The sequence below is a fragment of the Vanacampus margaritifer genome, chromosome 3 (genome assembly GCF_051991255.1).
Source record: "Vanacampus margaritifer isolate UIUO_Vmar chromosome 3, RoL_Vmar_1.0, whole genome shotgun sequence".
NCBI lineage: Eukaryota > Metazoa > Chordata > Actinopteri > Syngnathiformes > Syngnathidae > Vanacampus > Vanacampus margaritifer.
In genome coordinates this window covers 15,483,979-15,496,928 of record NC_135434.1, presented here as the reverse complement: position 1 = coordinate 15,496,928, position 12,950 = coordinate 15,483,979, and the positions used below count along the sequence as shown (strand labels likewise).

General features: G+C 38.0%; 2 protein-coding genes across 2 annotated transcripts; one reads left to right on the top strand and one right to left on the bottom strand.

The window, feature by feature from the left end:
- Positions 1-271: 271 nt before the first annotated feature.
- Positions 272-6,024, bottom strand: tchp (trichoplein, keratin filament binding). The gene is made up of 13 exons (XM_077561100.1): positions 5,961-6,024; positions 5,502-5,699; positions 5,070-5,268; positions 4,923-4,979; positions 4,652-4,720; positions 4,351-4,521; positions 4,147-4,259; positions 4,010-4,076; positions 1,972-2,144; positions 1,693-1,774; positions 1,424-1,591; positions 1,203-1,307; positions 272-1,110 (listed from the first exon to the last, which is right to left on the bottom strand). The coding sequence occupies exons 2-13, from the start codon at positions 5,693-5,695 to the stop codon at positions 1,078-1,080; spliced, it is 1,431 nt and encodes a 476-aa protein (XP_077417226.1). The 5' UTR covers positions 5,696-5,699; positions 5,961-6,024; the 3' UTR covers positions 272-1,077.
- A 1,912-nt stretch (positions 6,025-7,936) lies between these two features.
- gltpa (glycolipid transfer protein a) lies at positions 7,937-11,852 on the top strand. The gene is made up of 5 exons (XM_077562121.1): positions 7,937-8,039; positions 9,613-9,671; positions 10,909-11,042; positions 11,117-11,267; positions 11,670-11,852. Exons 1-5 carry the CDS (start codon positions 7,937-7,939, stop codon positions 11,850-11,852), a joined length of 630 nt encoding a protein of 209 aa, XP_077418247.1.
- The last annotated feature ends 1,098 nt before the right edge of the window (positions 11,853-12,950 follow it).

The window sequence follows — 12,950 nt, the reverse complement described above, 5'->3', positions numbered from 1 at the left end:
TTTATGCATTTTGTCACATTTTTACTCACGACTGCCACCTCTGGCCCAAGGCGTAACTGCAGCATCAGTGTCAGACTCGTTCATGGCGCGCGTGTGAGTACGTGCGCCATCTTAAAGCGACAGCCACAGTGGACAAACGAAGACATGACTTCAAATGAGGTAAGAAAAACTCCGCCCCTTCCCAAAGAAACTGTGGCGTGTGAGGGTCCGCACACTCTACTATAAAGGGAAGATAAAAGCTGATGGGTGCAGTCAGAGTAAAACAGGGCTCTTCATACTCATCTGGGCATTGGTGGCGCATGCATGATGTAGAAAAAGCTTTAATATTACCTTTTTAAATGGCACAATGCACTTTTAATGAACCGAAGAAGAAACAGATCATGGAGCAACCGTTGCACACGCCCATTTCCTGGTTGTGAGGCAGAGGTGGCGCGCTCCAGCCATCGCCAAAGTCATAAAAACACAGTATATACAATAAACATAATGGTGTTTTACAACAACGCTGAATTATATTTACAATTTAATATGTACTAGTGGATACATTTTTAATGATTGTAGTTTAAAAATGGCAAAAATTAATGGCAACTTTGTGTTCATATAATTTCTCATTTCTAGTCACTGATCGTAAAATAACCACCGTGAGTACTGATACCTTAAAATAAGACTGGTATCGGTAGTCACCCATCATAGTCAGGTTGATACCACCTCTGCCTCAATTTGAGCCAGGAAAAAGCCCTGTATACTCAAAAACCACTTTTCGGTCACAAAAATGGCACACAAGCCTTTTCATAAGGCAATGACTGTGATTCAAATAAAGAACATGATTGGAATGGAATGCCATTTACATAGCGCTTCTTTAGCTATAGTGCCCAAAGCGCTTTACACAGCCTCACGTTCACACACACCGGTGGTCGGCTGCTGCCACGCAGGGCGCCGCCAGGTCCACTGGGAGCAGATCGGGGTTTAGTGTCTTGCTCAAGGACACTTCGACATGGTCACCAGGAGGTGAGGGTTGAACCCACAACCTCACGGTTGGGAGACAACCACTCTACCACTGAGCCACACCGTCCCAGTTGCTCATGTCCACACTACTCGAGGCTTGTTGTGTCTCTGAAATGATTTGGGGAAAAGAAAAAAAAAAAAGTTTAGTCGGTCTTTACATTTAAGAGTTAAGTTTCAGGATCAGTGAATTGTGATCTTACATTCAGCTGGTTTGTGCCATTGATTATCCTCTGCTTTCTCACTTCCTCCTGTAGTTCCTCTATCCTGCACTGCTCCTCCCACTGATCTTGGAGCTGCTGCTCCTCCTGCAGGACGCACAAGCAAACTACATTATACAGCACAAAAATGGAAACGGTACATAGTCTTTTCCTTCAATTGCCTCATCATCAGTCATGTGTGGGCAACACCAAATCTTTTGCACCTGTTCTTTTCTACGGCATTCCTCTTCTTGTTCCCTCTCTTGGCGTCTGAGCTCCCTCTCCAACTCCAGCTCCTGGATCAGTTCCTCTCGGCTCCTCAGGGACTCTAATTGAGCCTCGCGATTTTTACGCATTTTCAGCTCCAGCTGCTGCCGTCTTCCCACAAGCACCTTTAACAGGGCAAATATAAGAATGCTCATTTCGTCTTTTATGACTTGGGTAGGAATGGCTGAGAGGTGTTACGAATGTTCCGATTAAGAAACAAGTGCACCTCATGCATGAGTAGTTCTCGGGCTTTTCTCTCCTGTTCCCAGGTTGCTTCTCGTTTCTCCCACACACGTTGAGCTTCCTCTCTTAAATGGAAGGTGGATTTAGATCATGTCCGTTAAGAAGGCTGAGTTTGGAATCGTTCACTCATTCCCTGCTCCCTAATTACTATACACTGGACAAAATACTCACCGCACATTCAAAAAGCACTATCCAAAATGGCCAACTCGCTATATACAACAAGCAAAGTCACTTTTAGAGCAGGCCGAAAGCTGGCGCTCACCTGTGTAGGAGGTCCAACTCGGCCTCCCGCTCTCTCTCCAGCTGAAGCTGCTCTTCAATCACACGATTCATCCAGGCAGCATCAGCGAAGACCCTTTCTCTTCGTGTCCCCTCCATCCTCAACATCTCTTGCTCTCCTTTCAGCAAGGCTGCCAGGATCTTGTGATCAGACTCCTGGGGGAGACAATACAATTGTTGAATCATTCCTAGTTCTTCATGACCGTTGATTGCTGCTTTCGCTCATGTTCTATTTTAGTTAAGCAAAAACCACTTTTGGAACTGTGCACACCGGCTGTCCACATGCGGCGATTAATACAGTATTTATCGACAAGGTCCGAAATGGCCATTCACGAAATTCCCGATGGTGTCACTATCACTATCCATCTGGTCTAACGCTGGATTCCCTCATTCCTGATAGAATCAAAGCTTCTTGACTATCACTGTCTCCGGCGGGAGTCTCGAAATCGGCCGCTTGCCGTGCAAGCAGGCCAGGGTTGCCAGATGCGGTGTCAAATAATCCCCACGATGTAAACGGTTTACTTTGCTTTAAAATCGAGAGATTAGCGGTAGCTGTTTTTTCTACACTGTACTGTGTATGTTTGAGGATATTTGTGTTTGAAATGCTATTTGGATCATTGTGGTATATTCATGGTTTAAACCCAGGGGCCCAGCAATATTTACTGTCAAAAAAGCCATTTTAGGCCAAATGAATAACAAGAAAAATCTGTCTGGAGCCACAAAACATTTGAACATTATGATGAAAGAAACAGTGTGTAAATTGTTAATCTAATGTACTGAGGGTCCAAGAGCTCATTAGAGTTATAACAGCAAATATAAAGCATCCAATACGTAGAGATTGCATCTACCTTTCGTATTTGGATTTTTTGGTGTAATTTTTTAGACTTAGTTTTTTTTTTTTTTACTTTTCTGCCTTTCTGTCAATTTTTGACAATTTTCTGAACATATTATTGTAATTTTCTGCCTCTTCTTTTTTGGGACATTGTATGGCTATTTTTTGAATTTTTTTCTGCCTTTTTTTCTATAAATTTTCTGACATTTTTGGGGATTTCTTCTTTTGTTTTTGGTTATTTTGTTTAGAGTTACTTTTTTAAATGTTTTCTTTTCTGCCTTTTTATAATAATTTTTCATCCATCCATTTTCTTAACGGCTTGTCCTCACAAGGGTCGCGGGGGGCGCTGGAGCCAGCTGGCTTCGGGCAGTAGACGGTGTACACCCTGAACTGGTTGCCAGCCAATCGTAGGGCACAGAGACGAACAACCATCCACACTCACGATCACACCTATGGACAACTTGGAGAGTTCAATTAACCTGCCATGCATGTCTTTGGAATGTGGGAGGAAACCGGAGTACCCGGAGAAAACCCACGCAAGCACGGGGAGAACATGTAAACTCCACCCAGGAAGGCCGAAGCCCGGACTCGATCTCACGTCCTCTGCACTGGGAGGCGGACGTGCTAACCAGTCATGTACCGTGCTGTTTTTTCCCATTTAACTTTATTATCTATCGTTTAGTTGACAACTTACAAATTTGGACTTTTGACATTTTTGGAATATTTATTTATATTAAAATCATTAACTTATTTATAGAATATTTTATTTAAAAATTTAAAATAAATATGTAAAAATAATACTAATTTCTACTTCTTTTTTTTTTAAGAGATCCACAGAGAGCCACAGGAGAGAGACTGCCACACGTGGCTCAAGAACCGCAGGTTGCAGAACCCTGGTTTAAACCATTATATAGGCAATTACAATCACTTTTAAGGGAGCATCAACTATTCACATAATTTGTTACTTGGTCTCAGTCCCTATTCTTCGTGAATAGCCAGAGATCTCTTTTTGTCTTAGCTGTCAACCAATGTGCCCAAGACCCTACAACCCGATCAAAATCTATAGGACAGAATCTTTATCTCTTCTCATTGGGAGCAGGTCACCAATTTAAATGGATTAAAGTGCAAATTATTTGGTTTGATAAAACTTCATGAATACAACATTCTTAGCGACAATTTAAAGACTCACCAACTCTTCCTGCACCTGCTGGGCCCGCCTCCTTAACTGAGCTCTATATTGTCGGATCAGGAAGTTCCTAATTGAAGTATTCAAAGATTAGTCTGCCAACAGCTTGAATGTGTTTGCACCTTATGACTTTTCTTTACCGCATTTGAGCCTTCTTGCGCCTTTCCTCAAATTTTCTTCTCTCAGCATCCATCTTGTCCAGCTCCCACAGCTTCACCTGCAAAGCTTCTTCTTCCTTCTTTAGATGAGTTGCCTTGGCCAGAGAAAAAAATACAATATATATATATATATATATAAAAAACATTTCCCGCCCTCAACATCTGCTTTTGTACATTTTTGAGTACCTCTTCTTCCATCAAATACAGTTCTTCCATTTTTTTGTGAAGTTCTTTTGCTCTTTGACACTCTTCAAAATTCCTATATTCCTCTGCTTGTTGGATCTTCTCGAGGTCTTCTCTTTGAGTCCTCTCACATTCATGTTGAAAGTGACACATCTTCTCCGCCTCCACTTCTTGCTGCATGGTTGAAGAAATTAAAACGTTGTCAACAAAAAACTAAGAGCATGGATTTGAGAATATTTTAGATTTGAAACTAAGCTTACAAAAGACAACAAGAAATTTGATATGACTAGGCTGGCTTTCCTACCTGTTTCTTTTCAGAAATTTGTACTTGCAACGGATTGTCAACCTGATGTTGTTGTGAGGCCGTGTCAACCTGTGAACAAATTAAATGCAGGGAGGAACTTAAGACCTTGGACAGAAAACATATTTTAACTAACATATTTTTAATGTGTTCGCTATTTACAAAACAGATATAGCGTTGTTTGTCATAGCCAGAGGCACAAGCATTGTCCAATTTGTGATGCTCCCACAGTCTATAGGGCTTTTTTCCCTGTTTAATATATTTAGTTGGCTACCTGGTACAATTCAGGGTTGTTTCTCTTACGGTGCTCCTTCAGAAGCTCCTGTGCTAGCTGGGAAAAGTACAGCACAAGACAGTAACAATGATAAGCATAGCACACAGACTGAAATCTACCAGGCTTATAATAATTCACTTAATCTACCTTTTTTCTCCTTTCCTCTCCTAACGAGGGCTGCACATCTGCTTTGTTCACCGATGCACCTCGCTGAGGTACCACAAGCTGCATTTCTGCGTCCAGTTGCTTTTGCTCCTCTTCAAGCATGTACTTGAGTCGTATCCTGCGCTGATCCAGAGTGCTCATTCTGTCATTCTCCGTCTTCCGATTACAAAATGCGGCCATGCTGGCAAAGCATAGACATAATTTGTTTGCCTCAGGCTCCCATGCTTGTAAAATGTGTATTCATGTAAGGAACACTATACGGAAATACTCTGAGGATACATCATCAATCTATCCATTTTCTATACCGCTCATCAGCACCTAAGAGCCATAATAATAATGCGTATATGGATCCTTCATATGCATTTCAAACAATCAATGGAAGTAATAACATTGGTTGTGTGCTAGCCTGTCCACCTCTGCTCGAAGGAGTGCCTGGAGGTCCACTCGGAGTGGAAATGATTGCGGACAACCTGGTCCCTGAAGTACTTAGCATTGACGGCACACTGCTCCCGCCGCCGACATTGTTGCTCCCTCTTGCGAGCCATCTGGATCCCAAGCACCCGTTGCCGAAACGGCGGCGCATATGTGGAAAATGACGGCAGAGCCATGAACCTGCGAAAGACAAACTGATCAGTACGACAAATGCTACATCCTAATGCTTTCCTCGCTCCATCTACGTGACGTAGCTTCTGGTTTGCTTACAAACGCATCCAACAGACAACCGTTAGCTTATCACATCGCTACGAAAGCACATTAAAAATGTATTTTTACAAACATTTGGCTCCAAAGATGTCGGGTGGTACGTATTCGCTCATAATTAATCTTTAACGAGAGTTTATATTAAAATGAAGGACTTTTTAAAAGAGTATTTACCAGAGTCATCCGTTGTTACCGCCGTTTGATTGTCTTTCCACTTCCTGGTTACGTCCCATCACGCTACTACGGAAAGTCACAGAGACCAAGTACATAATTAAAAATGTTTAAAATAAAATAAAAAGGAAGCTCTTTTAGTGAAGCGAATAAAATAACCAAAGTAACCTAAATAACATAAATAAACGACTGTTCATAAGGTGATTTCCATACTTTTGTATTATTATTATTATTGACAAAATGTAAATTGGCAATTCAGTAACAAATCTTGCCAATAAAACAACCATCAACAAAAGTACAGTATATACAAACACTGAGACATTCCATTTCAATGTATGTTACATCATCATAAACCAAAACTACATAATCATATTATGATAATATGGCAATGCTAAGTAAATAAAATAAAAAAATTGACAGATGTCAACTTAACAATTTAGAATATATGTCCAAAATATTTTGGCCTTTCTTATTGTTTACAACTTTAAGGTATCTCAACAGGAAATCAGAATCTTATTTTTCTCTCACTTTATTTAAAATGTCTATAAACATACACTTTGTAGAGGATGCAACGCCTGAACATGGCAACAATATAAATAACAACAAAAGATTATGAGAATAAACAAAAACGGGGGATTCTTGCTCATCACGTCATTTAGAATAAAAGAAGAGCGTATACATAAAAAAAAACAAAAACAGAAGCGCTTCTATCAGAAATGAATGTTCAATGGTATCAACAGCCTAGAAAACAACTCATAACTGTCACTTTGAATATATTCACTGTAGTCTAACATATCAATAATCAGCCTGGTGTGGTTATGTATACTTTTTCCCCTTAACAAAGGCTGATTGACACTCATCAATTACATTTGTTAGCTCCATATCTAATCTACTCGAATAAACATGTGCCAACAATTTGTAGTCATTACGTAACAAAGTGTCCTGTTGCAATGCATTCCACAAGCGCATTATAAAGCATTTCTCTGCTATCACTCCAAAAGAAAAGATAGAACTTGGCAGTTATCCCATCAATGGAAATCAGATTCTTGCTCCACCCCCTCACTAAGATTTGAAATCAAAGGGGGTGTTGCCTGGAGGGCCGTTGGGTTGCCAATGGGGACAGGGTTGGGCGTAGTCTGGCTGTGATTGACAGCAGCAACTCGCTATGAAGGCGTTTAAGGAGGTGTGTACGAGACTGAGCCGGTGGGAGGCGGGGGGGCGACTACGTCATGATCCACAAGTGACGTAGTCTGCAACTTCTCATGTAATGACAGGACAAACAGTCAAATTGTTTTTATCTCAGTGTTTAACCTTAACCTTAAGATAACATCAATGCATGTTAGTTAGGTTAACTGTATGCTAAATAACTGATACAGATACAACCCGCCACGTCATTTTTTTGTGGTCCACTAAAGCCAGTCAAGTGTATCACTTCATGTTTCTTGTTAAAGGGATTTGTTCTTTTAATTTTAGGCAGAAAATATGTGTGGGGATTGCAAATTCTCGTCACTTTATAGTAGACATTGCACAAATTTTTTCACTACATCCCTAAACATAAATTGAGCCATCGCACCTCATTCCATAGGACAGTATTTCAACCTAATTTATCATTTCAAACTAGATTTTTGTTTTAAAAAAAAAACAGTAGTAACAATGAAATGCAGCTATAATTTCATCATGGAATCATCTAGTGTCAAGAGGCAATTTTACAATCAATTCGTAATTCTGAATTGTCAAGTGATATCAGCAAAACTTAATCTTGGCTTTCGCCTTTTTTTTTAGTCAGTGCAATTGTTCAACACAGCAATTGAATTTGTCTATTGTTTGTATTAGCAGTGTGTGTGTGTGTGTGCGTGTGTGTGTGTGTGTGTGTGTGTGTGTGTGTGTGTGTGTGTCAGACAGTCTCGTGGAGGTCACTGTAAGTCTATCAGTCTGTTGCATTCACCTCGGAGTGGACACGAGACTGCAGACAAGAAGTCATGGCTCTGCTACTGGAGCACCAGTTCCGACCACTGCCAGCTGACCGACAAGTGGAAACCAGACCTTTTCTAGAGGCTGCGTCTTACCTTCCACCATTCTTTGGTAAGTATGCAGTTCCACCTAAAATTGGAAAATTAATTTATTATGTTTATGATTTTGAAATACAGGGTAGCTAGTTAAAAAAATGTTAAAAACAGAAACAAAACAAAAAACGGGTTTTGCATAAAAGTTCTTCTGACTGTTTGAAATTCATAAACTAATCTAATTGTTTGCTTTGTCAAGTGGTTACAATAAAAACATTTTTTTTTTTAAATCAAATACTGTAATGGACTTTTTGGATCACATTTCTCTTCATCAAGCGGCCCCCGATTGTTTTATCATGCATAATTTAATTACTTGCCCTGGATTTGAAGTTGTGAAAATGATTAGTATGGTGTTGAGTTCCGCTCGCCCATTCATCGGCGCAGGGCACCTTTGTGCCACTTCATTCTGTATTAATATGCCAAAGGTTCTCTATGGAAATTGCCACGTGAAACCTTTTGGAGGAACCAAATCTGATGTCAATATCAAACACTTTTTTTCTTGTCTCTCATTGTTTTTTTTTGTGATCCAGAAATCTTTTGGCCGTGACCCATTACAGGCCCATGAAATGAGGATGTGACTGGCACTGTCTGCTACTTTCTCATTTGTTTTTGAGTTCCTGCTCAAGCTTGCCTGAAAGTTGCCTGTGAGTGGAGCAAGCGCCACGTGGGTCCACATACAGCGTCTCATTGTTCATTTTCCTGACACCAAATACTCCACCTGTCTAGTAGCCTAATTAAAGAACAACTAATGACAATACAGTGCTAATGGGTCTTTGAAAAGAGACACTATAGTGGCTCCAAAAGAGGTCATTACAAGGTTAATCACCTGGAGTAAATCATTCTACTGTTTCAAAATGCTCGCTTGAAACCCTTACAAGACATTTTTTCGAAATGTACAAGCCAGTGATACAGTAGAGTTTTGATCTAAACAGTGTAGATAACTATTTGTAACATTATGTTTTTAACTCATTCACTGCCATTGATGGCTACAGACGTCAAAAATTCATTTGAACTATATTAGTTTCACATTTTCCCCCCTCTTTTGTTAACAAGAGTATGAAAACCTAGAATTTTTTTTATTGTGCATTTATAACAGATATAAAATTTGGGATTAATCGGTTAATTACAATTTAAAAAATTTAATTGTCTGATGCCCCAAATCTTTTATAATCTTTTCTTCTTTCTTCATCAGGCGATTACAATTTTAATTTTAATTTGTAATTTATCACATGACTCCACTAGTTAACTCAAGATTAATCAAAATTTTTATATCTGTTCTAAATGTACAATAAAAAATTTTTTTTAGGTTTTAATACTCTTGTTAACAAAAGTGGGGGAAAAAAGTGAAACTAATAGTTCAAATTCATCTTTGACGTCTATAGCCGTCAAGGGCAGTGAATGAGTTAAATGTTTGTGGCTCCATAAAATTTTTCAATATTTGATGCCTGACAAATATATATATTTTTTACCTGGTTGACGATTGTTTGATGAAGCTTGCAGAAATACCACAATTATATTGAATATGATATTTTCTTTGTCATACTTTTGAAATTAATACAAATTGCAGTTCTCTTAAAACAATGTGTCCCCAGACTGCCTTGGCCCGACTATCTTCGCACCCATCAAGTCTGACATATTAGCGAATATTACAGTAAGTATAAATAAATGCAAGCAAAGAAATCTATTCAACTGAATCAAATTTAATTTAGCTTATTTTACTGCTTCAGATGACCTCATTCACGGCTATTGACGGCTATAGACGTCAAAAAGTCATTTTTACTATTTATATTAATTTATTTTTAGTTAACATTTTTTGGGGGGCTTTTGCTAACAAGAGTATGAAAATCTAGATTTTTTATATTGTAAATTTAGAACAGATATAAAATGTTTGATTAATCGTTAGTTAACTAGTGAAGTGATTAATTACAATTTTAAAAAATTGTATCGCCTGACGCCCCTAATAAAAAAATTAATAAAAATAAGGGGCGTCAGACAATTAATTTTTTTTATCGTATTTAATCGCATCAATAGTTCAATCACGATTAATCACAAATTTTATGTTAAAAATGTATAATACATTTTTCTAGGTTTTCATAAAAAAATTAATGAAAAAATGAAAAAATGTTAAACTAATAGAAATAGTTTACATGATTTTTTTTACGTTTATAGTCGTCAATGGCAGTGAATGAGTTAACAATAGACATACTATGATGACCTCATATGTGGTCAAGTATGGCGCAGTTGCAAATGCACTTCACTTTATTATCACGAGCAGTAACAGAAAGCACATTCATGCAATAGCTGCTATCGGCTATACACCCAAGCGCTCCACACACTCACTTTCAAGCCTGACATTGAGTTCACATAACATTCCATTAGACTTAATTTCTTTCATCTCTCATCTACTGTATGGACTCCGTTTATATAGTGCCCCTAGTGTTTACACGGAGACTTGCTTCTGTACTTCACTCAGACATATAGGTTACCAAAGTTTTCTGGAGTTTTAAAATCAATTTTAACTTTTCATTTATACAATAGAGAATTAATGTGAATATTGGCCACCTCTGTAAATGTGTAGAATTGTTTGTCATACCTACAGAATATCGTTACTGTTGGGCGGAAACCTCATCTGTCCAAATATGGTCAATTTAATTTTTTCACAAATCGCTACAGTTAATCATTGGGTCTTTTTATTTTATTTTTTTATACAAATTACAGAGCCATTCAAAGTATTGAAAAAGGCTTAATCTCTGGCTCAACTTTTTTTTTTCTCTTCTACCCTGACAAAGGATGGTTTTGGAGATGTGAGGATTTCACTCAACGGCAACAATAGGTTTGTCACATCATAACGAAATAAGAAATATTTTATTTTGTGGTTAAATCTTTAGAAAATCAAGGCAGTCTATGACACCAACCCAGGCCGCTTCAGGACCCTCCAACAAATTTTGGAGGTGGAAAAGGAAATGTATGGCTCACAGTGGCCCAAAGTTGGAGCCACGGTGGCCCTCATGTGGCTAAAAAGGTTTGTATGCGAAAAGCACATGTGTGGAACACACACTGTAATCCTGTTCTCATAATCTCTTTACATATCTGAAGGGGTCTACGCTTTATCCAAGTGTTCCTTCAAAGTCTGCTTGATGGTGAGAAGGATGAAAACAACCCAAACCTCATTCGAGTCAATGTGACCAAAGCATATGAATTGACGTTGAAGCGATACCATAGTTGGTGGCTTCAGCAGCTTTTCAGGGTGAGTTCTCATTTGTTTTATGAGATATAAACTCGTAGACGGTCATAAAAGCAGGAACAGGATTTATATGCACATCCATGCATCCATTTTCTAAAGAAGATTCAAACTCCACACAGAGTTGAAATTCAAACCCGGGGGCTCTCAACAGTCGAATGAAGTACAATACGTTGTATAAAGTGTTTGATCAAAAAAAAATGCCTTTACAATGATAATAATGCTCAAATTTTTATTACTACCCATTTCAAGACCACTGCGAATAACAAAAATAAAAATAACCAAATTTGTCAAAACTGCTACTACAATTGTTTTTTTGTTTTTTAAAATGTAAGTCTCAAGATACTGCATACTACTGCATATTGAGTGATGTGTTGTTATAGAACTGACATTTGTGTTTGCTTCTAGGCAGCTCTCTTTGCTGCCCCATACAGGTCGGAATTCCTGAAGGCGCTCTCCAAAGGCCGCCAAGTCAAGGAAGAGGAATGTCTGGAGAAAGTTAAAAAATTCCTGATCAACTTCTCTGCCACAGTCGATTCAATTTATGAGTTGTACAATAAATCGAATGCTGATCTTGACTACAGAGTTTAAGTGAAAAAGAAGCCATTGTCCTTCTCGGATGTGCTTTGTTTACACTCTACAATACATGGTCTTAAACAACTTCAAATAATACAAATGTACCATCTGTGCACTTTTGTGTAGTGTGTGTGCTATCAAGCTATTATTTTTACGATCGTTATTCACATGACTCGCAATGCCTGACTTTATATCGATGTTTTAATGAGATTGTTGATTGTTGCTTGTTGAGTGAAAATGCATGTTCACTCAGTATACAGAATAATATCAAATGTCTATATCAAACATACTCAACGTAGATTCTAAAGTATTCATCTGTGTACTTGAGTGCTAACCACACCTGCAAATGGACATTTTGCACTCTTTCAAAACACCTCGACGCGTTTTAGCAAATGATGAAAGCCTCGAGTATCTTACTGTATGTGAATTGAAACTTGGTTTTGGCATGCAAAGTGTGCAGAAGCATGTTATAGATTTGCATAACATGCATAATACTAGGTACAATAAACAAATATACAACATTTTATTTGTTTTTCTTTGTCCATATCACTAGGTAAATAATAATAATAATAATAATAATGATAATAATGAAGGAAGGAATTGCACTTCTGAAATAACAAATTTGCATGTTATTATTATTTAATGATATTAATCTATGTGACCACTAATCATGTTACTGATTTTTCACAATATTTAGCAATAATTTAACAAGATAGAAAGCCTTATATTATCATCAACTATCACTTCTACAACAGTCCTAGGAAATCACATTGTCTCATCACTAGTGTAATCTGCAAAAGCCTACAGTATAATCACATATTTTCCACTTGTTATCATGAGCTAATTTAGCAGTTTTTGTTGTATTGTTTTGTTTGGCTCAAGATGGATACAGTCAGCTCAATCTTGATTATCTGTCATAATAAAGATTTCAGCAAAGCTGTGTTTCTCCCCCCCTCCTGTTATGCAATAGCTGGTTTGAGTTTTTTTCTTTCTTTATTGTAACAAGTTATCAAAACATGTATTGCATGCCTAAATAACTGACAGTGTATATAAAACAATTTTTTTACTTAAAGTTAATTTTTGACTTTCTACTTTACTACTTTTGGTAAAAGA

Bases quoted from the DNA above. Each gene is read 5' to 3' on its own strand.
- tchp (XM_077561100.1), bottom strand. From the start codon at position 5,695: ATGGCTCTGCCGTCATTTTCCACATATGCGCCGCCGTTTCGGCAACGG. The intron at 4,260-4,350 runs GTACTCAAAAAT...TCTCTGGCCAAG, and splicing joins TGTATTTGATGGAAGAAGAG to GCAACTCATCTAAAGAAGGA. The intron at 1,308-1,423 runs GTGCAAAAGATT...TGCGTCCTGCAG, and splicing joins AATGCCGTAGAAAAGAACAG to GAGGAGCAGCAGCTCCAAGA.
- gltpa (XM_077562121.1), top strand. From the start codon at position 7,937: ATGGCTCTGCTACTGGAGCACCAGTTCCGACCACTGCCAGCTGACCGA. The intron at 8,040-9,612 runs GTAAGTATGCAG...ATGTGTCCCCAG, and splicing joins TTACCTTCCACCATTCTTTG to ACTGCCTTGGCCCGACTATC. The intron at 11,043-11,116 runs GTTTGTATGCGA...ACATATCTGAAG, and splicing joins GCCCTCATGTGGCTAAAAAG to GGGTCTACGCTTTATCCAAG.